The sequence below is a fragment of the Coregonus lavaretus genome, assembly GCF_964263955.1.
Source record: "Coregonus lavaretus genome assembly, contig: HAP1_SCAFFOLD_517, whole genome shotgun sequence".
NCBI classification, from domain to species: Eukaryota; Metazoa; Chordata; class Actinopteri; order Salmoniformes; family Salmonidae; genus Coregonus; species Coregonus lavaretus.
This window is the reverse complement of record NW_028158141.1, coordinates 196,855-221,087: the sequence shown is the minus strand read 5'-3', so window position 1 is coordinate 221,087 and position 24,233 is coordinate 196,855. Positions and strand designations below refer to the sequence as shown.

The window sequence follows — 24,233 nt, the reverse complement described above, 5'->3', positions numbered from 1 at the left end:
CTGTCTGATTCACACCGTCTCAGTGGACTAATTTCACCTGTCTCAGTGGACTAATCCAGACACCGGTCTCATTCAGGTCTGTCTGAGTGGACTAATCCAGACACCTGTCTGATTCACACCTGTCTGATTCACACCTGTCTCAGTGGACTAATCCAGACACCTGTCTGATTCACACCTGTCTCAGTGGACTAATCCAGACACCTGTCTGATTCACCTGTCTCAGTGGACTAATCCAGACCCCTGTCTGATTCACACCTGTCTGAGTGGACTAATCCAGACACCTGTCTGATTCACACCTGTCTGAGTGGACTAATACAGACACCTGTCTGATTCACACCTGTCTCAGTGGACTAATCCAGACCCCTATCTGATTCACACCGTCTCAGTGGACTAATCCAGACACCTGTCTGATTCAGGTCTGTCTGAGTGGACTAATCCAGACACCTGTCTGATTCACACCTGTCTGAGTGGACTAATCCAGACACCTGTCTCAGTGGACTAATCCAGACACCTATCTGATTCACACATGTCTCAGTGGACTAATCCAGACACCTGTCTGATTCACACCGTCTCAGTGGACTAATTTCACCTGTCTCAGTGGACTAATCCAGACACCGGTCTCATTCAGGTCTGTCTGAGTGGACTAATCCAGACACCTGTCTGATTCACACCTGTCTGATTCACACCTGTCTCAGTGGACTAATCCAGACACCTGTCTGATTCACACCTGTCTCAGTGGACTAATCCAGACCCCTGTCTGATTCACACCTGTCTGAGTGGACTAATCCAGACACCTGTCTGATTCACACCTGTCTGAGTGGACTAATACAGACACCTGTCTGATTCACACCTGTCTCAGTGGACTAATCCAGACACCTGTCTGATTCACCTGTCTCAGTGGACTAATCCAGACACCTGTCTGATTCACACCTGTCTGAGTGGACTAATCCAGACACCTGTCTGATGCACACCTGTCTAATTCACACCTGTATCAGTGGACTAATCCAGACACCTGTCTCATTCAGGTCTGTCTGAGTGGACTAATCCAGACACCTGTCTCATTCAGGTCTATCTCAGTGGACTAATCCAGACACCTGTCTGATTCACACCTGTCTGAGTGGACTAATCCAGACACCTGTCTGATTCACACCTGTCTGATTCACACCTGTCTGAGTGGACTAATCCAGACACCTGTCTGATTCACACCTGTCTGAGTGGACTAATCCAGACACCTGTCTGATTCAGGTCTGTCTCAGTGGACTAATCCAGACACCTGTCTGATTCACACCTGTCTGATTCACACCTGTCTCAGTGGACTAATCCAGACACCTGTCTGATTCACACCTGTCTGAGTGGACTAATCCAGACACCTGTCTGATTCACACCTGTCTCAGTGGACTAATCCAGACACCTGTCTTATTCACCTGTCTCAGTGGACTAATCCAGACACCTGTCTGATTCACACCTGTCTGAGTAGACTAATCCAGACACCTGTCTGATTCACACCTGTCTGATTCACACCTGTCTGAGTGGACTAATCCAGACACCTGTCTGATGCACACCTGTCTGATTCACACCTGTCTGAGTGGACTAATCCAGACACCTGTCTGATTCAGGTCTGTCTCAGTGGACTAATCCAGACACCTGTCTGATTCACACCTGTCTGATTCACACCTGTCTCAGTGGACTAATCCAGACACCTGTCTGATTCACACCTGTCTGAGTGGACTAATCCAGACACCTGTCTGATTCACACCTGTCTCAGTGGACTAATCCAGACACCTGTCTTATTCACCTGTCTCAGTGGACTAATCCAGACACCTGTCTGATTCACACCTGTCTGAGTAGACTAATCCAGACACCTGTCTGATTCACACCTGTCTGATTCACACCTGTCTGAGTGGACTAATACAGACACCTGTCTGATTCACACCTGTCTCAGTGGACTAATCCAGACACCTGTCTGATTCACCTGTCTCAGTGGACTAATCCAGACACCTGTCTGATTCACACTGTCTCAGTGGACTAATCCAGACACCTGTCTGATTCACACCTGTCTGATTCACACCTGTCTGAGTGGACTAATCCAGACACCTGTCTGATTCACCTGTCTCAGTGGACTAATCCAGACACCTGTCTGATTCACACCTGTCTGATTCACACCTGTCTGAGTGGACTAATCCAGACACCTGTCTGATTCAGGCCTGTCTCAGTGGACTAATCCAGACACCTGTCTGATTCACCTGTCTCAGTGGACTAATCCAGACACCTGTCTGATTCACACCTGTCTGATTCACACCTGTCTGAGTGGACTAATACAGACACCTGTCTGATTCACACCTGTCTCAGTGGACTAATCCAGACACCTGTCTGATTCACACCTGTCTGAGTGGACTAATCCAGACACCTGTCTGATTCACCTGTCTCAGTGGACTAATCCAGACACCTGTCTGATTCACACCTGTCTGAGTGGACTAATCCAGACACCTGTCTGATTCACACCTGTCTCAGTGGACTAATCCAGACACCTGTCTGATTCACACCTGTCTGATTTTGGCCTGTCTGAGTGGACTAGTCCATTGTGGAGGCTGCGGGGGTGGCACACCAGTATCCCCAGTAGTACATTTACCAGTAATTACCGTCATTTATCATCTACAATGTTTGTTTGGTTACGGTCATTTCTGTTAATGCATTCAATAGATTATTATTACAGTCTTACTGTTGTCATTGTAGGAGTGGACACTGTTCGCAGAGCGAAACAACCTTGGCTACACTTGTGAGAAAATACGTTTTGGTTTATTTCATTCCATGGGCGGCAGGTAGCTTAGTGGTTAAGAGCGTTGTGCCAGTAACCGAAATGTCGCTGGTTCTAATCCCCGAGCCGACTAGGTGAAAAATCTGTCGATGTGCCCTTGAGCAAGGCACTTAACCCTAATTGCTCCTGTAAGTCGCTCTGGATAAGAGCGTCTGCTAAATGACTAAAAAAAAATATATATATATATATATATATATATATATATATATATATTTTTTACAAGTTGTCAATTTATTAATTGTCTTTTGTTTGGCTCCTGTCAATCTTGAGTAAGGACACGCACCCGATTATGCATAGAAGTAGGCCTGGGCTACCTGGCCTGCTAAATGTAGGCCTATAAATGTGCCCATTTGGGGATCTGATACTATTTCTGATTGTCTTAACTCACCATCACTGTGGAGCTTCTCAAAGTATTGTTTATTCGCCTCAAACAGCAAGTAAACTAAGTTTGTTTTTACATCCATTGAGAATGGCAATAGTTTGTCAACGTAGCATATTTGAAAAATCTTTCCAGCTCTCTCCCTTTCGATAACCACTCAGCATGAAAGGGGAAAATAAATGTCATGCTCTGATCCGGGTGGAAACGTCAGAAAATACCTGATTACTTCTTATCCCTTGCACAAATAGCCTACAGCTGTGTCTGTCTGTCCAGAGCTCACTGGCGCGGGAAACTGAAGGCTGAGGGCCCAGGAAACTGCTAGCATGAGCTGCTTCGGGCCGGACCCAAGTTAATACAATGTTTCAAGTTCGTTGCAGACAGGCCATGTGTAGCTAATGTGATTTAAAGTATATTTATTAATTTAAGGATATTTTCTACCTGCGGGCTGCAATGTTGCTATTTGTTGGCTTTATGTTAACTTTTTACATAATGGCAATAGAAGTTACTTTTAGATTTGTATCATTTTCATTTAGATATAATTTGGATTAACCACATGACATTGATTTTGAGATATGAAGACTATTATAAATGAAATTAAACTGTTCCACGAAAATGTGTATATAAAAACCATCAAATTTTTTTGGGGTCGGGGACAGTCCTACTGGCTACACACGGAGTGATAGACAAATGCGCGCACCACACAGACAAACGGGGCAATATTGCTGGAAATTAATTGGCAGATATTGTGTTAGGTTTAACTTTTTGAGCCAATAGTGGCTAACAAGGGGTGGGATAATGTTAATGTTGCCTTGATTAGATAGTAGCTGGGAGCTTGCGGTGTCGGATACTAGTGACATTTGTTTATGACAGTTTGCGGTGGAACACATGAAAATTGCATGTACTTTCACAATTGTTTGGCGAGCTACTCAATAGGTGGGCTGCAAGCTATAGGTAGATCGCTATAGACCTGTTGGAGACCCATGCTTTATAGGTATCTAGTATGAATGCTGGGAAGAATACGTGCTTACTAGTGCTGAGCAATTAGTGCTTTTTGAGATCGGTTTGGTTATAAAAAATAAACTACGGTTGTCAATTTTGATTAATTTTAACATTAAATGCATTATGAAATAATGATATTAAAAGGTTTTTTTCCATCTACCTGCCACAGAGAGAGTTAGTTAGCCCTTCCAGCAGCTTCCACACCACTTCCAGATGTTAAATTTTTTATTTTACCTTTATTTAACTAGGCAAGTCAGTTAAGAACAAATTCTTATTTACAATGACGGCCTACACCGGCCAAACCCGGAGGACGCTGGGCCAATTGTGCCCCGCCCTATGAGACTCCCAATCACGGCCGGTTGTGATACAGCCTGGAATCGAACCAGGGGGTCTGTAGTGACGCCTCAAGCACTGGGATGCAGTGCCTTAGACCGCTGCACCACTCGGTCTGTATTGACGCCTCAAGCACTGGGATGCAGTGCCTTAGACCAGATAATGGTGATGAATGAATGGCTGCAGGTCTAAAGTGGTGCACCAGGATGTCAAACCATCATAATCAATTTCCCTTCACAGACCATAGCCAGTTAAATGTCAATTTCTAGACCACTGAGATTTGAGACGCTGCTACTGAACAGAAATACAGCTTGATGCAGCTCTGTCTTCCCTGACCTGCTGCATGACATCATCAGACTGAGACAGACTACATCAACAGACTGAGACAGCAGGACACAGACAGACGCAGAATCGCATTAATGGAAATGAAGGCTGTTCTAAATCTCCTAACCTGCTATGAAAAGTAACTTCTCCTGTACTGCATCTAGTCCAAACCGGCAGGCCTGCCCGCAGAACAGGTTCCGAACCGGCAGGCCTGCCCGCAGAACAGGTTCCGAACCGGCAGGCCTGCCCGCAGAACAGGTTCCGAATAACGAGTTACACCAACAGACACACGACCGTCAGGACAGTCAGCTAGCCTCCATTACCATGGACAGTCAGCTAGCCCCCATTACCATGGACAGTCAGGACAGTCAGCTAGCCCCCATTACCATGGACAGTCAGGACAGTCAGCTAGCATCCATTACCATGGACAGTCAGCTAGCCCCCATTACCATGGACAGTCAGGACAGTCAGCTAGCCTCCATTACCATGGACAGTCAGGACAGTCAGCTAGCCCCCATTACCATGGACAGTCAGCTAGCCTCCATTACCATGGACAGTCAGGACAGTCAGCTAGCCTCCATTACCATGGACAGTCAGCTAGCCTCCATTACCATGGACAGTCAGCTAGCCTCCATTACCATGGAAAGTCAGGACAGTCAGCTAGCCTCCATTACCATGGACAGTCAGGACAGTCAGCTAGCCCCCATTACCATGGACAGTCAGGACAGTCAGCTAGCCTCCATTACCATGGACAGTCAGCTAGCCTCCATTACCATGGACAGTCAGGACAGTCAGCTAGCCTTCATTACCATGGACAGTCAGGACAGTCAGCTAGCCCCCATTACCATGGACAGTCAGCTAGCCTCCATTACCATGGACAGTCAGGACAGTCAGCTAGCCTCCATTACCATGGACAGTCAGGACAGTCAGCTAGCCTCCATTACCATGGACAGTCAGCTAGCCTCCGTTACCATGGACAGGACAGTCAGCTAGCCTCCATTACCATGGACAGTCAGGACAGTCAGCTAGCCTCCATTACCATGGACAGTCAGCTAGCCTCCATTACCATGGACAGTCAGCTAGCCTCCGTTACCATGGACAGGACAGTCAGCTAGCCTCCATTACCATGGACAGTCAGCTAGCCTCCATTACCATGGACAGTCAGGACAGTCAGCTAGCCTCCATTACCATGGACAGTCAGCTAGCCTCCATTACCATGGACAGTCAGGACAGTCAGCTAGCCTCCATTACCATGGACAGTCAGGACAGTCAGCTAGCCTCCATTACCATGGACAGTCAGCTAGCCTCCATTACCATGGACAGTCAGCTAGCCTCCGTTACCATGGACAGGACAGTCAGCTAGCCTCCATTACCATGGACAGTCAGCTAGCCTCCATTACCATGGACAGTCAGGACAGTCAGCTAGCCTCCATTACCATGGACAGTCAGCTAGCCTCCATTACCATGGACAGTCAGGACAGTCAGCTAGCCTCCATTACCATGGACAGTCAGGACAGTCAGCTAGCCTCCATTACCATGGACAGTCAGGACAGTCAGCTAGCCTCCATTACCATGGACAGTCAGCTAGCCTCCATTACCATGGACAGTCAGGACAGTCAGCTAGCCTTCATTACCATGGACAGTCAGGACAGTCAGCTAGCCCCCATTACCATGGACAGTCAGCTAGCCTCCATTACCATGGACAGTCAGGACAGTCAGCTAGCCTCCATTACCATGGACAGTCAGGACAGTCAGCTAGCCTCCATTACCATGGACAGTCAGCTAGCCTCCATTACCATGGACAGTCAGCTAGCCTCCGTTACCATGGACAGGACAGTCAGCTAGCCTCCATTACCATGGACAGTCAGGACAGTCAGCTAGCCTCCATTACCATGGACAGTCAGCTAGCCTCCGTTACCATGGACAGTCAGCTAGCCTCCGTTACCATGGACAGTCAGCTAGCCTCCATTACCATGGACAGTCAGGACAGTCAGCTAGCCTCCATTACCATGGACAGTCAGGACAGTCAGCTAGCCTCCATTACCATGGACAGTCAGCTAGCCTCCATTACCATGGACAGTCAGGACAGTCAGCTAGCCTCCATTACCATGGACAGTCAGGACAGTCAGCTAGCCTCCATTACCATGGACAGTCAGCTAGCCTCCGTTACCATGGACAGGACAGTCAGCTAGCCTCCATTACCATGGACAGTCAGCTAGCCTCCATTACCATGGACAGTCAGGACAGTCAGCTAGCCTCCATTACCATGGACAGTCAGCTAGCCTCCATTACCATGGACAGTCAGCTAGCCTCCGTTACCATGGACAGGACAGTCAGCTAGCCTCCATTACCATGGACAGTCAGCTAGCCTCCATTACCATGGACAGTCAGGACAGTCAGCTAGCCTCCATTACCATGGACAGTCAGCTAGCCTCCGTTACCATGGACATTCAGCTAGCCTCCGTTACCATGGACAGTCAGGACAGTCAGCTAGCCTCCATTACCATGGACAGTCAGCTAGCCTCCATTACCATGGACAGTCAGGACAGTCAGCTAGCCCCCATTACCATGGACAGTCAGCTAGCCTCCATTACCATGGACAGTCAGGACAGTCAGCTAGCCTCCATTACCATGGACAGTCAGGACAGTCAGCTAGCCTCCATTACCATGGACAGTCAGCTAGCCTCCATTACCATGGACAGTCAGGACAGTCAGCCAGCCTCCATTACCATGGACAGTCAGGACAGTCAGCTAGCCTCCATTACCATGGACAATCAGGACAGACAGCTAGCCTCCATTACAATGGACAGTCAGCTAGCCTCAATTACCATGGACAGTCAGGACAGTCAGCTAGCCCCCATTACCATGGGCAGTCAGGACAGTCAGCCAGCCCCCATTACCACGGACAGTCAGCCAGCCTCCATTACCACGGACAGTCAGCTAGCCTCCATTACCACGGACAGTCAGCTAGCCTCCATTACCACGGACAGTCAGCTAGCCTCCATTACCACGGACAGTCAGCTAGCCTCCATTACTACTGACAGTCAGCTAGCCTCCATTACCATGGACAATCAGGACAGACAGCTAGCCTCCATTACAATGGACAGTCAGCTAGCCTCAATTACCATGGACAGTCAGGACAGTCAGCTAGCCCCCATTACCATGGGCAGTCAGGACAGTCAGCCAGTCCCCATTACCACGGACAGTCAGCTAGCCTCCATTACCACGGACAGTCAGCTAGCCTCCATTACCACGGACAGTCAGCTAGCCTCCATTACCACGGACAGTCAGCTAGCCTCCATTACCACGGACAGTCAGCTAGCCTCCATTACCACGGACAGTCAGCTAGCCTCCATTACCACTGACAGTCAGCTAGCCTCCATTACCACTGACAGTCAGCTAGCCTCCATTACCACGGACAGTCAGCTAGCCTCCATTACCACTGACAGTCAGCTAGCCTCCATTACCACTGACAGTCAGCTAGCCTCCATTACCACTGACAGTCAGCTAGCCTCCATTACCACTGACAGTCAGCTAGCCTCCATTACCACTGACAGTCAGCTAGCCTCCATTACCACTGACAGTCAGCTAGCCTCCATTACCACTGACAGTCAGCTAGCCTCCATTACCACGGACAGTCAGCTAGCCTCCATTACCACTGACAGTCAGCTAGCCTCCATTACCACTGACAGTCAGCTAGCCTCCATTACCACTGACAGTCAGCTAGCCTCCATTACCACTGACAGTCAGCTAGCCTCCATTACCACTGACAGTCAGCTAGCCTCCATTACCACTGACAGTCAGCTAGCCTCCATTACCACGGACAGTCAGCTGCCTCCATTACCACGGACAGTCAGCTAGCCCCCATTACCACGGACAGTCAGCTAGCCCCCATTACCACGGACAGTCAGCTAGCCCCCATTACCACGGACAGTCAGCTAGCCCCCATTACCACGGACAGTCAGGACAGTCAGCTAGCCCCCATTACCATGGACAGTCAGCTAGCCTCCGTTACCATGGACAGGACAGTCAGCCAGCCTCCATTACCACGGACAGTCAGCTAGCCTCCATTACCATGGACAGTCAGGACAGTCAGCCAGCCTCCATTACCACGGACAGTCAGCTAGCCCCCATTACCATGGACAGTCAGCTAGCCCCCATTACCATGGACAGTCAGCTAGCCCCCATTACCATGGACAGTCAGCTAGCCCCCATTACCATGGACAGTCAGCTAGCCCCCATTACCATGGACAGTCAGGACAGTCAGCTAGCCCCCATTACCATGGACAGTCAGCTAGCCCCCATTACCATGGACAGTCAGGACAGTCAGCTAGCCTCCATTACCATGGACAGTCAGCTAGCCCCCATTACCATGGACAGTCAGGACAGTCAGCTAGCCTCCATTACCATGGACAGTCAGCTAGCCTCCACTACCATGGACAGTCAGGACAGTCAGCTAGCCTCCGTTACCATGGACAGTCAGCTAGCCCCCATTACCATGGACAGTCAGGACAGTCAGCTAGCCCCCATTACCATGGACAGTCAGCTAGCCCCCATTACCATGGACAGTCAGCTAGCCCCCATTACCATGGACAGTCAGGACAGTCAGCTAGCCCCCATTACCATGGACAGTCAGGACAGTCAGCTAGCCCCCATTACCATGGACAGTCAGGACAGTCAGCTAGCCCCCATTACCATGGACAGTCAGGACAGTCAGCTAGCCCCCATTACCATGGACAGTCAGCTAGCCCCCATTACCATGGACAGTCAGGACAGTCAGCTAGCCCCCATTACCATGGACAGTCAGGACAGTCAGCTAGCATCCATTACCATGGACAGTCAGGACAGTCAGCTAGCCCCCATTACCATGGACAGTCAGGACAGTCAGCTAGCCCCCATTACCATGGACAGTCAGGACAGTCAGCTAGCCCCCATTACCATGGACAGTCAGCTAGCCCCCATTACCATGGACAGTCAGGACAGTCAGCTAGCCCCCATTACCATGGACAGTCAGGACAGTCAGCTAGCCCCCATTACCATGGACGGTCAGCTAGCCACCATTAACATGGACAGTAAGGACAGTCATTGTGTAACTCAATTATGTTACTTATAGATTATTTGGATATGAAGCGCAAAAATGCTAATATAGGTACCATTGACTTGCATTGGAAATGATAAAAAGTTCGCAGTGGCCATGTAAACAAAACTCCTACAGAAGACGCCTTCGTCCAATGACTTATGTGTAATGTAATGGAGCTGAGAGTCATGATCAAGCGCCAGGCGTGGGAGACAGAAAGACAGATGGGGAGGTCTCTCCTCTGCTCTGCAGAAGAAGAGGGAGATGGAATAGAGAAGGTGGGGACCGACGTTGCTAGATTGTTCAAACAATAAGGATAGGTGGTAAACGTAAGAACAGTCGTAGGCAGCGATTCTCACCTGAACCTTCCTCCGCAGTGTTGGCATTGGTCCCCGACCCAGCCGGGGCTGCACACACAGTTGCCCGTTGCCGTGTTGCATTGCCCATTCATGCACGGTTTATCGCATTCTTTCGCATCGGTGATAGCGGGCAGTCCAAGGAGCAGCCCGAACGCGGAGAAAAGGAGCAGTGTTTGGAGCATCAAGCCCCGGCCACCGACCTCCACCAGCCCGCTGCTCAGGCTCAGGCTCCGGCTCCGGCTGCAGCCAGCATCACAGCAGGCCCTCCGCCGTATCGCCCCGTCCATTCTCACAAAATACGTCTACTGCTTGAAACAGGTCGGCGCCACCAGCGACCGGTTTGGTTTTCAAACTCTGTGGTAATCCGAGAGGGACACAGTTGTTGATAGAATGATTCCTATCTCCTTGTTGTGAGCGATTTTAATGTCGTTCTCCGGTGGCTACAATCCCACCACCGCGTATTGACATCCGGAAGTGGACTTTATCAGACACGGAAATGCGTAACGATTGACAGATGGCGCGAGGCCTTGAATTGTATAATGGGAATTCCAATTTAATTTGTTCCATTAAGTTTATGGTCATTTTTATCTAACACATTATTGAATACATACTTACACTTTATAAATACACCCCCAATTATAGATGTTATTTATTTATTATAAAAAATAAAATAAAAAGGGGGGGGGGGGGGGGGGGTGTAGATCAGCTTTAATATTGTAGATAGATTGTAGTTTCCATCAATGTAATTGTCTGCATCACTTCAAATCCCCCATATATTTTTTGAAAATATATATATATATATACATACAGACACATAAATAATAAGCCATTTAGCAGACGTTTTTATCCAAAGCGACTTAGTCATGCATTTTTTTTTTGTGTATGGGTGGTCCAGGGGATCGAACCCACTACCTTGGCATTACAAGCGCCGTGCTCTACCAGCTGAGCTACAGAGGACCAATACATACATACATACATATACATACATATACAGTTGAAGATGGAAGTTTACATTCACTTAAGTTGGAGTCATTAAAACTCGTTTTTCAACCACTCCACAAATGTCTTGTTAACAAACTATAGTTTTGGCAAGTCGGTTAGGACATCTACTTTGTGCATGACACAAGTAATTTTTCCAACAATTGTTTACAGACAGATTATTTCACTTATAATTCACTGTATCACAATTCCAGTGGGTCAGAAGTTTACATACACTAAGTTGACTGTGCTTTTAAACAGCTTGGAAAATTCCAGAAAATGATGTCATGGCTTTAGAAGCTTCTGATAGGCTAATTGACATCATTTGAGTCAATTGGAGGTGTACCTGTGGATGTATTTCAAGGCCTACCTTCAAACTCAGTGCCTCTTTGCTTGACATCATGGGAAAATCAAAAGAAATCAGCCAAGACCTCAGAAAAAAATTGTTGACCTCCACAAGTCTGGTTCATCCTTGGGAGTAATTTCCAAACGCCTGAAGGTACCACGTTCACCTGTACAAACAATAGTACGCAAGTATAAACACCATGGGACCACACAGCCGTCATACCGCTCAGGATGAACGTACTTTGGTGCGAAAAGTGCAAATCAATCCCGGAACAACAGCAAAGGACCCTGTGAAGATGCTGGAGGAAACAGGTACAAAAGTATCTATATCCACAGTAAAATGAGTCCTATATCGACATAACCTGAAAGGCCGCTCAGCAAGGAAGAAGCCACTGCTCCAAAACCGCCATAAAAAAGCCAGATTACGGTTTGCAACTGCACATGGGGACAAAGATCGCACTTTTTGGAGAAATATCCTCTGGTCTGACGAAACAAAAATAGAACTGTTTGGCCATAATGACCATCGTTATGTTTGGAGGAAAAAGGGGAACGCTTGCAAGCCGAAGAACGGGGGTGGCAGCATCATGCTGTGGGGGTGCTTTGCTGCAGGAGGGACTGGTGCACTTCACAAAATAGATGGCATCATGAGGAAGGAAAATTATGTGGATATATTGAAGCAACATCTCAAGACATCAGTCAGGAAGTTAAAGCTTGGTCGCAAATGGGTCTTCCAAATGGACAATGACCCAAAGCATACTTCAAAAGTTGTGGCAAAATGGCTTAAGGACAACAAAGTCAAGGTATTGGAGTGGCCATCACAAAGCCCTGAACTCAATCCTATAGAAAAGTTGTGGGCAGAACTGAAAAAGTGTGTGCGAGCAAGGAGGCCTACAAACCTGACTCAGTTACACCAGCTCTGTCAAGAGGAATGGGCCAAAATTCACCCAACTTATTGTGGGAAGCTTGTGGAAGGCTACCCGAAACGTTTGACCCAAGTTAAACAATTTAAAGGCAATGCTACCAAATACTAATTGAGTGTATGTAAACTTCTGACCCACTGGGAATGTGATGAAAGAAATAAAAGCCGAAAGAAATAATTCTCTCTACTATTATTCTGACATTTCACATTCTTAAAATAAAGTGGTGACCCTAAATGACCTAAGACAGGGCATTTTTACTAGGATTAAATGTCAGGGATTGTGAAAAACTGAGTTTAAATGTATTTGGCTAAGGTGTATGTAAACTTCAACTGTACAGTGAGGGGGAAAAGTATTTGATCCCCTGCTGATTTTGTACGTTTGCCCACTGACAAAGACATGATCAGTCTATAATTTTAATGGTAGGTTTATTTGAACAGTGAGAGACAGAATAACAACAAAAAAAGAAAAACGCATGTCAAAAATGTTAGAAATTGATTTGCATTTTAATGACGGAAATAAATATTTGACCCCTCTGCAAAACATGACTTAGTACTTGGTGGCAAAACCCTTGTTGGCAATCACAGAGGTCAGACGTTTCTTGTAGTTGGCCACCAGGTTTGCACACATCTCAGGAGGGATTTTGTTCCACTCCTCTTTGCAGATCTTCTCCAAGTCATTAAGATTTCGAGGCTGACGTTTGGCAACTCAAACCTTCAGCTCCCTCCACAGATTTTCTATGGGATTAAGGTCCGGAGACTGGCTAGGCCACTCCAGGACCTTAATGTGCTTCTTCTTGAGCCACTCCTTTGTTGCCTTGGCCATGTGTTTTGGGTCATTGTCATGCTGGAATACCCATCCACGACCCGTTTTCAATGCCCTGGCTGAGGGAAGGAGGTTCTCACCCAAGATTTGACGGTACATGGCCCCGTCCATCGTCCCTTTGATGCAGTGAAGTTGTCCTGTCCCCTTAGCAGAAAAACACCCCCAAAGCATAATGTTTCCACCTCCATGTTTGATGGTGGGGATGGTGTTCTTGGGGTCATAGGCAGCATTCCTCCTCCTCCAAACATGGCGAGTTGAGTTGATGCCAAAGAGCTTGATTTTGGTCTCATCTGACCACAACACTTTCACCCAGTTCTCCTCTGAATCATTCAGATGTTCATTGGCAAACTTCAAACGGGCCTGTATATGTGCTTTCTTGAGCAGGGGGACCTTGCGGGCGCTGCAGGATTTCAGTCCTCCCACGGCGTAGTGTGTTACCAATTGTTTTCTTGGTGACTATGGTCCCAGCTGCCTTGAGATCATTGACAAGATCCTCCCGTGTAGTTCTGGGCTGATTCCTCACCGTTCTCATGATCATTGCAACTCCACGAGGTGAGATCTTGCATGGAGCCCCAGGCCAAGGGAGATTGACAGTTCTTTTGTGTTTCTTCCATTTGCGAATAATCGCACCAACTGTTGTCACCTTCTCACCAAGCTGCTTGGCGATGGTCTTGTAGCCCATTCCAGCCTTGTGTAGGTCTACAATCTTGTCCCTGACATCCTTGGAGAGCTCTTTGGTCTTGGCCATGGTGGAGAGTTTGGAATCTGATACTAAGGAAGTCTCGAGGTTTTGCTCGCCTGAGGTAGAGTATCTTATGATAAGCTGTAGACCACACTATTTACCAAGAGAGTTTTCATCTATATTTTTCATAGCTGTCTATTTACCACCACAAACCAATGCTGGCATTAAGATTGCACTGAATGAGGTAAAACAGATTTAAGTTTCCCTGCATTAAAGTCCCCGGCCATAAGTCAACAGGAAAACGCTCATCCAGAGGCAGCGCTCCTAGTGGCCGGGGACTTTAATGCAGGGAAACTTAAATCTGTTTTACCTAATTTCTACCAGCATGTGAAATGTGCAATCAGAGGAAAAAAAACTCTAGATCACCTTTACTCCACACACAGAGACGCATACAAAGCTCTCCCTCGCCCTCCATTTGGCAAATCTGACCATAACTCTATCCTCCTGATTCCTGCTTATAAGCAAAAACTAAAGCAGGAAGCACCAGTGACTCGGTTAATAAAAAAGTGGTCAGATGACGCAGATGCTAAGCTACAGGACAGTTTTGCTAGCACAGACTGGAACATGTTCTGGGATTCTTCAGATAGCATTGAGGAGTTTACCACATCAGTCACTGGCTTCATCAATAAGTGCATCGATGATGTCGTCCCCACAGTGACCGTACGTACATACCCCAACCAGAAGCCATGGAATACAGGCAACATCCGCACTGAGCTAAAGGGTAGAGCTGCCGCTTTCAAGAAGCGGGACTCTAACCCGGACGCTTATAAGAAATCCCGCTATGCCCTCCGACGAACCATCAAACAGGCAAAGAGTCAATACAGGACTAAGATTGAATCGTACTACACCGGCTCTGACGCTCGTCGGATGTGGCAGGGCTTGAAAACTATTACAGACTACAAAGGGAAGCACAGCCACGAGCTGCCCAGTGACACGAGCCTACCAGATGAGCTAAATCACTTCTATGCTCGCTTCGAGGCAAGCAACACTGAAGCATGCATGAGAGCATCAGCTGTTCCGGATGACTAAGTGATCACGCTCTCCGTAGCTGATGTGAGTAAGACTTTTAAACAGGTCAACATTCACAAGGCCGCAGGGCCAGACGGATTACCAGGACGTTTTTTCCGAGCATGCGCTGACCAACTGGCAAGTGTCTTCACTGAAATTTTCAACATGTCCCTGACTGAGTCTGTAATACCAACATGTTTCAAACAGACCACCATAGTCCCCGTGCCCAAGGACTCTAAGATAACCTGCCTAAATGACTACCGACCCGTAGCACTGACGTCTGTAGCCATGAAGTGCTTTGAAAGGCTGGTCATGGCTCACATCAACACCATTATCCCAGAAACCCTAGACCCACTCCAATTTGCATACCGCCCCAACAGGTCCACAGATGATGCAATCTCTATTGCACTCCACACTGCCCTTTCCCACCTGGACAAGAGGAACACCTACAGTGGGGAGAACAAGTATTTGATACACTGCCGATTTTGCAGGTTTTCCTACTTACAAAGCATGTAGAGGTCTGTAATTTTTATCATAGGTACACTTCAACTGTGAGAGACGGAATCTAAAACAAAACTCCAGAAAATCAGATTGTATGATTTTTAAGTAATTAATTTGCATTTTATTGCATGACATAAATATTTGATACATCAGAAAAGCAAAACTTAATATTTGGTACAGAAACCTTTGTTTGCAATTACAGAGATCATACGTTTCCTGTAGGTCTTGACCAGGTTTGCGCACACTGCAGCAGGGATTTTGGCCCACTCCTCCATACAGACCTTCTCCAGATCCTTCAGGTTTCGGGGCTGTCGCTGGACAATACGGACTTTCAGCTCCCTCCAAAGATTTTCTATTGGGTTAAGGTCTGGAGACTGGCAAGGCCACTCCAGGACCTTGAGATGCTTCTTACAGAGCCACTCCTTAGTTGCCCTGGCTGTGTGTTTCAGGTCGTTGTCATGCTGGAAGACCCAGCCACAACCCATCCTCAATGCTCTTACTGAGGGAAGGAGGTTGTTGGCCAAGATCTCGCGATACATGGCCCCATCCATCCTCCCCTCAATACGGTGCAGTCGTCCTGTTCCCTTTGCATAAAAGCATCCCCAAAGAATGATGTTTCCACCTCCATGCTTCACGGTTAGGATGGTGTTCTTGGGGTTGTACTCATCCTTCTTCTTCCTCCAAACATGGCGAGTGGAGTTTAGACCAAAAAGCTCTATTTTTGTCTCATCAGACCACATGACCTTCTCCCATTCCTCCTCTGGATCATCCAGATTGTCATTGGCAAACTTCAGAAGGGCCTGGACATGCGCTGGCTTGAGCAGGGGGACCTTGCGTGCGCTGCAGGATTTTAATCCATGACGGCGTAGTGTGTTACTAATGGTTTTCTTTGAGACTGTGGTCCCAGCTCTCTTCAGGTCATTGACCAGGTCCTGCCGTGTAGTTCTGGGCTGATCCCTCACCTTCCTTATGTTCATTGATGCCCCACGAGGTGAGATCTTGCAAGGCGCCCCAGACCGAGGGTGATTGACCGTCATCTTGAACGTCTTCCATTTTCTAATAATTGCACCAACAGTTGTTGCCTTCTCACCAAGCTGCTTGCCTATTGTCCTATAGCCCATCCCAGCCTTGTGCAGGTCTACAATTTTATCCCTGATGTCCTTGCACAGATCTCTGGTCTTGGCCATTGTGGAGAGGTTGGAGTCTGTTTGATTGAGTGTGTGGACAGGTGTCTTTTATACAGGTAACGTGTTCAAACAGGTGCAGTTAATACAGGTAATGAGTGGAGAAGAGGAGGGCTTCTTAAAGAAAAACTAACAAGTCTGTGAGAGCCGGAATTCTTACTGGTTGGTAGGTGATCAAATACTTATGTCATGCAATAAAATGCAAATTAATTACTTAAAAATCATACAATTTGATTTTCTGGATTTTTGTTTTAGATTCCGTCTCTCACAGTTGATGTGTACCTATGATACAAATTACAGACCTCTACATGCTTTGTAAGTAGGAAAACCTGCAAAATCGGCAGTGTATCAAATACTTGTTCTCCCCACTGTATGTGAGAATGCTATTAATTGACTACAGCTCAGCATTCTACACCATAGTGCCCTCAAAGCTCATCACTAAGCTAAGGATCCTGGGACTAAACACCTTCCTCTGCAACTGGATTCTGGACTTCCTGACGGGCCGCCCCCAGGTGGTAAGGGTAGGTAACAACACATCTGCCACACTGATCCTCAACACGGGGGCCCCTCAGGGGTGCGTGCTCAGTCCCCTCCTGTACTCCCTGTTAACCCATGACTGCATGGCCAGGCACGACTCCAACACCATCATTAAGTTTGGCGACGACACAACAGTGGTAGGCCTGATCACTGACAACGATGAGACAGCCTGTAGGGAGGAGGTCAGAGACCTGGCCGTGTGGTGCCAAGATAACAATCTCACCCTCAACGTGACCAAGACAAAGGAGATGATTGTGGACTACAGGAAAAAAAAGAGGACTGAGCACGCCCCCATTCTCATCGACGGGGCTGTAGTGGAACAGGTTGAGAGCTTCAAGTTCCTTGGTGTCCACATCACCAACTAACTATCATGGTCCAAACACACCAAGACAGTCGTGAAGAGGGCACGACAAAGCCTATTCCCCCTCAGGAGACTGAAAAGATTTGGCATGGGTCCTCAGATCCTCAAAAAATTATACAGCTGCACCATCGAGAGCATCCTGACTGGTTGCATCACCGCCTGGTATGGCAACTGCTTGGCCTCTGACCGTAAGGCACTACAGAGGGTAGTGCGTACGGCCCAGTACATCACTGGGGCCAAGCTTCCTGCCATCCAGGACCTCTATACCAGGCGGTGTCAGAGGAAGGCCCTCAACATTTTCAAAGACTCCAGCCACCCTAGTCATAGACTGTTCTCTCTGCTACCGCACGGCAAGCGGTACCGGAGTGCCAAGTCTAGGTCCAAAAGGCTTCTCAACAGCTTCTACCCCCAAGCCATAAGACTCCTAAACAGCTAATCATGGCTACCCGGACTATTTGCACTGCCCCCCCACCCCATCTTTTTACGCTGCTGCTACTCTATTAATTATTTATGCATAGTCACTTTAACTCTACCCACATGTACATATTACTTCAACTACCTCAACTAGCCGGTGCCCCCGCACATTGACTCTGCACCGGTACCCCCCTGTATATATAGCCTCCCTACTGTTATTTTATTTGACTTCTGCTCTTTTTTTCTCAACACTGTTTTGTTTTATTCTACTTTTTTGTAAAAAATAAATGCACTGTTGGTTAAGGGCTGTAAGTAAGCATTTCACTGTAATGTCTGCACCTGTTGTATTCGGCGCATGTGGCCAATACAATTTGATTTGATTTGATTCGATTGATTGCTTCTGTGGACAGGTCTCTTTTATACAGGTAACAAACTGAGATTAGGAGCACTCCCTTTAAGAGTGTGCTCCTAATCTCAGCTTGTTATCTGTATAAAAGACACCTGGGAGCCAGAATTCTTTCTGATTGAGAGGGGGTCAAATACTTATTTCCCTCATTAAAATGCAAATCAATTTATAACATTTTTGACATGCGTTTTTCTGGATTTTTTTGTTGTTATTCTGTCTCTCACTGTTCAAATAAACCTACCATTAGATTAATAGACTGATCATTTCTTTGTCATTTCTCCCTCACTGTATATGCATATCCTTTTTTTAAATGTATTTTCCTTTATTACGTTCTAACCCAACAGATGTTTTTAATTGAATTGCACTCAGGTTTATTTAAAGTGCTGAAGCACATAGCGTGTAGAAACAGTCTGTCCTCAGTTGCAACACTCACTACAGAGTTCCAAACTGCCTCTGGAAGCAACGTCAAAACAAGAACTGTTGGACTCTGGAGCAGTGGAAACGCATTCTCTGGAGTGATAAACCACGCTTCACCATCTGGCAGTCCGATGGACTAATCTGGTTTTGGCAGATGCCAGCATGACAATGCCCCTATGCACAAAGCGAGGTCCATACAGAAATGGTTTGTCGAGATCGGTGTGGAAGAACTTGACTGGCCTGCACAGAGCCCTGACCTCAACCCCATCGAACACCTTTGGGATGAATTGGAGCACCGACTGCGAGCCAGGCCTAATCGCCAGAATCAGTGCCCGACCTCACTAATGCTCTTGTGGCTGAATGGAAGCAAGTCCTCGCAGCAATGTTCCAACATCTAGTGGAAAGCCTTCCCAGAAGAGTGGAGGCTGTTATAGCAGCAAAGGGGAGACCAACTCCATATTAATGCCCATGATTTTGGAATGAGATGTTCAACGAACAGGTGTCCACATACTTTTGGTTATGTAGTGTATATTTGACCAACAGATGCATATCTGTATTCCCAGTCATGTGAAATCCATAGACTAGGGCCTAATTTATTTATTTCAGTTGACGGATTTCCTTATATGAACTGTAACTCAGTAAAATATTTGAAATTGTTGCATGTTGCGTTTATATTTTTGTTCAGCATACATTAATCGGAAGTAATTCTACTCAGTTCTCCTCCAGGGCATCGTGGACGAAATGGGTAGATTCATAGACATCTTTACTGGACCACCAGGAAGGGTTCACGAAGCGCTAATGCTGAGGACCTCCACTTTCTACCGACAGGAGAAGATGGGAGACTAAAAGCTGTTGGGGGACAGCGTATACATCAGCCAGCCCTTCCTTTTCACTGTCATGCCCAAATGAGATAATGGTGCCCTGCAATCTGCAGACCTAGAGCAGAATGCCTGTGTGAGCCGTGGGAGGGTGACCTTTGACCTTTGACCTTTGGCCGGATGAAATGCAAGTGGAGTAGCCTAAGGAACCTCCAAAGCACCAGAGTAGATGTGGTGGTGAAGATCATTACGGTGGCACTGCCCTGCTGACAGGGTTGCCAAGGCAGGGGGCCGATAACGACTAATGACATGAAGGCACATCATTAGTTCAAGTTCAAATCTACGTTTGATAAAACATTTCCATTCTGTGTTGGATTGAAATATCCCAGATGGTACATTTCCATTCTGTGTTGGACTGAGATGTCCCAGATGGTACATTTCCATTCTGTGTTGGACTGAGATGTCCCAGATGGTACATTTCCATTCTGTGTTGGACTGAGATGTCCCAGATGGCATCATTGTTGCCTCATTGTCTACACCACCACCATTGTAGCACCAGTATGGTCTATTTCTAGCAGATTCATTGTGTACATATAGTTATACCACTTTATCAACTACTAACAAATCATGTACTTGAATCATTTGAAATCAAGATGCATACACACGTTTTTTTTTAAAGATAACATTTTATTTTCCTGCGATATCTCAGATTACAGCATTCTGTTCACTTTGGTTTTGAAACAGATAACCAACAAATCTGAAAGGGGTGATCTGCAGTTGCTACATTCATTTTTGGACTTATAAATGAATGATATGTACATATTGATTCTTGAAGAATATAACTTATAAATGAATGATATGTACCTATTGATTCTTGAAGAACATAACTTATAAATGAATGATATGTACCTATTGATTCTTGAAGAATATAACTTATAAATGCCTCATGAGCTTAGTTCAACTGTCGTACCCCATCAGAACCCAAAATATAAACTTGTTCTACTGCAATGTTTGGTAACAACATAAATGTAAACAGTGCTTGTCTTGGACTGAAATAGGTTCTGGTACTCATTTTGGGTGCTGATTCTGTTAATATTTAGGTGCAGGAGTTCCACAATATTTGAGCTAATGTTCTATAAAAGGAACACGAACTCAAGCAATAGAAAATATGAGGTGCCGGTACTCAGCTCCAGTGTGCTACTGCCCAAGTCAAGCACTCAATGTAAACAAACACTGTATAGCTCCGAAACTTAAATTGTAACAAAATATCACAAAGTGCTGACATGGTAGCACGTTGTAAAACTTCTCAAGGAAGGAGGACATCATGTTGTGAAAAGACTGCTGTGAGGATCTCATCTGGCCGAGCATCTCCTGATGTCTGGCCTGGCTGGCGGCTTCAGAGTCCCTCAAGAACTCCAGAAGATGCTCTTCCCCTCTGCCTGCGAGGGGTCGGTACTCTGGACTGCCTGGTCGGCAACGTTGACGGGGCCTCATTGGTGGCCATTTCGTGGCCATCAATTCCCAAAGCTTCTGGTCTCCTGATCTCCACGCCTTCTGCTGTGCCGGCAACTGGATATTCTATTTCATGGTTCCATTTAATTAAAATACTGAAAACGGATTCTCCCTGTTGTTGTCTTTTATCTTTTTATAAGCTTCCTCAAGGGTGAACCATTTCCTGGCTACTTTGTCTGGGTCAAAGGTCTTTGAATTGGGTGGATAGCTTGGCAGCCACGTCCAACCAAAGTAATTTATTTTCCCCCTTGACTGTCTTCATCCTGGCATTCAGTTCTGCAAATGGTCCTGGACCGTGCCCGCCCTGTGCAACTGTGTCCTGGACTTCCTGACGGGCCGCCCCCAGGTGGTGAAGGTAGGAAACAACATCTCCACTTCGCTGATCCTCAACACTGGGGCCCCACAAGGGTGCGTGCTCAGCCCCCTCCTGTACTCCCTGTTCACCCATGACTGTGTGGCCAAGCACGCCTCCAACTCAATCATCAAGTTTGCAGACGACACAACAGTAGTAGGCTTGATGACCAACAATGACGAGACCGCCTACAGGGAGGAGGTGAGGGCTCTGGGAGTGTGGTGCCAGGAAAATAACCTCTCACTCAACGTCAACAAAACAAAGGAGATGATCGTGGACTTCAGGAAACAGCAGAGGGTGCACCCCCCTATCCACATCGACGGGACCGCAGTGGAGAAGGTGGAAAGCTTCAAGTTCCTCGGCGTACACATCACTGACCATCTGAAATGGTCCACCCACGCAGACAGTGTGGTGAAGAAGGCGCAACAGCGCCTCTTCAACCTCAGGAGGCTGAAGAAATTTGGCTTGGCATCTAAAACCCTCACAAACTTTTACAGATGCACAATTGAGCGCATCCTGTCGGGCTGTATCACCGCCTGGTACGGCAACTGCACCGCCCGCAACCGCAGGGCTCTCCAGAGGGTGGTGCGGTCTGCCGAACGCATTACCGGGGGCAAACTACCCGTCCTCCAAGACACCTACAGCACCCGATGTCACAGGAAGGCCAAAAATATCATCAAGGACATCAACCACCCGAGCCACGGCCTGTTCCCCCCGCTATCATCCAGAAGGTGACGTCAGTACAGGTGCATCAAAGCGGGGACCGAGAGAATGAAAAACAGCTTCTATCTCAAGGCCATCAGACTGTTAAATAGCCATCACTAGCACATTAGAGGCTGCTGCTGCCTATTGAAATCACTGGCCACTTTAAGAAATGGAACACTAGTCACTTTAATAATGTTTCCATATCTTGCACTACTCATCTCATATGTATATACTGCATTCTATTCTATAATATTCTACTGTATCTTAGTCCATGCCGCTCTGTCATCGCTTGTCCATATATGTATATATTCTTAAATCCCATTCCTTACTAGATTTGTGTGTATTGGGTATATGTTGTGAAATTGTTAAATATTACTTGTTAGATATTACTGCACTGTCGGAGATAGAAGCACAAGCATTTCGCTAAACCCGCAATAACTTCTGCTAAACAAGTGAATGTGAAAAATACATTTTGATTTGATTTGAGGCTTTTTGGCAAACCTCTGCCACCTGCTTCTAAATTCTGCATTAAATCAATAAGAGGATTTGCTCTGGACTGAACACATGGTTGGTTGGCAGGGAGGCTGTACTAGTGGAAGGCTGGACTGAACACATGGTTGGTTAGCAGGGAGGCTGTACTAGTGGAAGGCTGGACTGAACACATGGTTGGTTGGCAGGGAGGCTGTACTAGTGGAAGGCTGGACTGAACACATGGTTGGTTGGCAGGGAGGCTGTACTAGTGGAAGGCTGGACTGAACACATGGTTGGTTAGCAGGGAGGCTGTACTAGTGGAAGGCTGGACTGAACACATGGTTGGTTGGCAGGGAGGCTGTACTAGTGGAAGGCTGAACTGAACACATGGTTGGTTAGCAGGGAGGCTGTACTAGTGGAAGGCTGAACTGAACACATGGTTGGTTGGCAGGGAGGCTGTACTAGTGGAAGGCTGAACTGTCTCTCGACTGAACACATCGTTGGTTGGCAGGGAGGCTGTGCTAGTGGAAGGCTGAACTGAACACATGGTTGGTTAGCAGGGAGGCTGTACTAGTGGAAGGCTGGACTGAACACATGGTTGGTTAGCAGGGAGGCTGTACTAGTGGAAGGCTGAACTGAACACATGGTTGGTTGGCAGGGAGGCTGTACTAGTGGAAGGCTGAACTGAACACATGGTTGGTTGGCAGGGAGGCTGTGCTAGCAGAAGGCTGGACTGTCTCTCTTGGCTGCTCCATCAACATGTGTCTCTCCAACCTCACAGCTGGCCTCAAAACCTAGATCATTTTACATTTACATTTTAGTCATTTAGCAGATGCTCTTATCCAGAGCGACTTACAGTTAGAGAGTGCATACATTATTTTTATACTGGCCCCCCGTGGGAATCGAACCCACAACCCTGGCGTTGCAATCGCCATGCTCTACCAACTGAGCTACATCCCTGCCGGCCATTCCCTCCCCTACTCTGGACGACGCTCTGCCAATTGGGCACCGCCCCATGGGTCTCCCGGTCGCGGCCGGCTACGACAGAGCCTGGATTCGAACCAGGATCTCTAATGGCACAGCTAGCACTGCGATGCAGTGCCTTTAGACCACTGCGCCACTCGGGAGATCAATAGTTAAATCTCATCAGTTCATTGTACGATGATAGATATTAATAGCTGTCTAACAGACAAATCACTTGATTATGTAGCTAGAGTAATTTACCAAGCACGTGAACTCTTATAGTGAAATATTCATGAAGGATGAAGCTTGTTTGATCCCCAGCTGGTTAGTACAGGGGAGACTTGAGGGGTTCGTTTTTGTTCCCGATCAATGAACAAATTCATGTTCTTGTCTGCACTATACTGAAACCCAAGAGGCCGCAAGCTCAGGGACATTAGGTTTTTACAATGATAGGTATTAGCTATCGTCAACAGCATCTGAGCTTGCTAGCT

At 47.1% G+C, this 24,233-nt stretch overlaps 1 protein-coding gene across 1 annotated transcript in view; it reads right to left on the bottom strand.

The window, feature by feature from the left end:
• The window catches only part of LOC311124376 (attractin-like), a gene marked incomplete at its 3' end in the record, with an annotated part of 141,431 nt that extends 130,699 nt beyond the window's left edge, over positions 1-10,732 (bottom strand). The window contains exon 1 of the mRNA XM_084198537.1: positions 10,287-10,732. Coding sequence (XP_084054663.1) covers positions 10,287-10,573 — 287 coding nt within the window. The remainder of the gene's footprint in view (positions 1-10,286) is intronic.
• Positions 10,733-24,233: the final 13,501 nt, after the last annotated feature.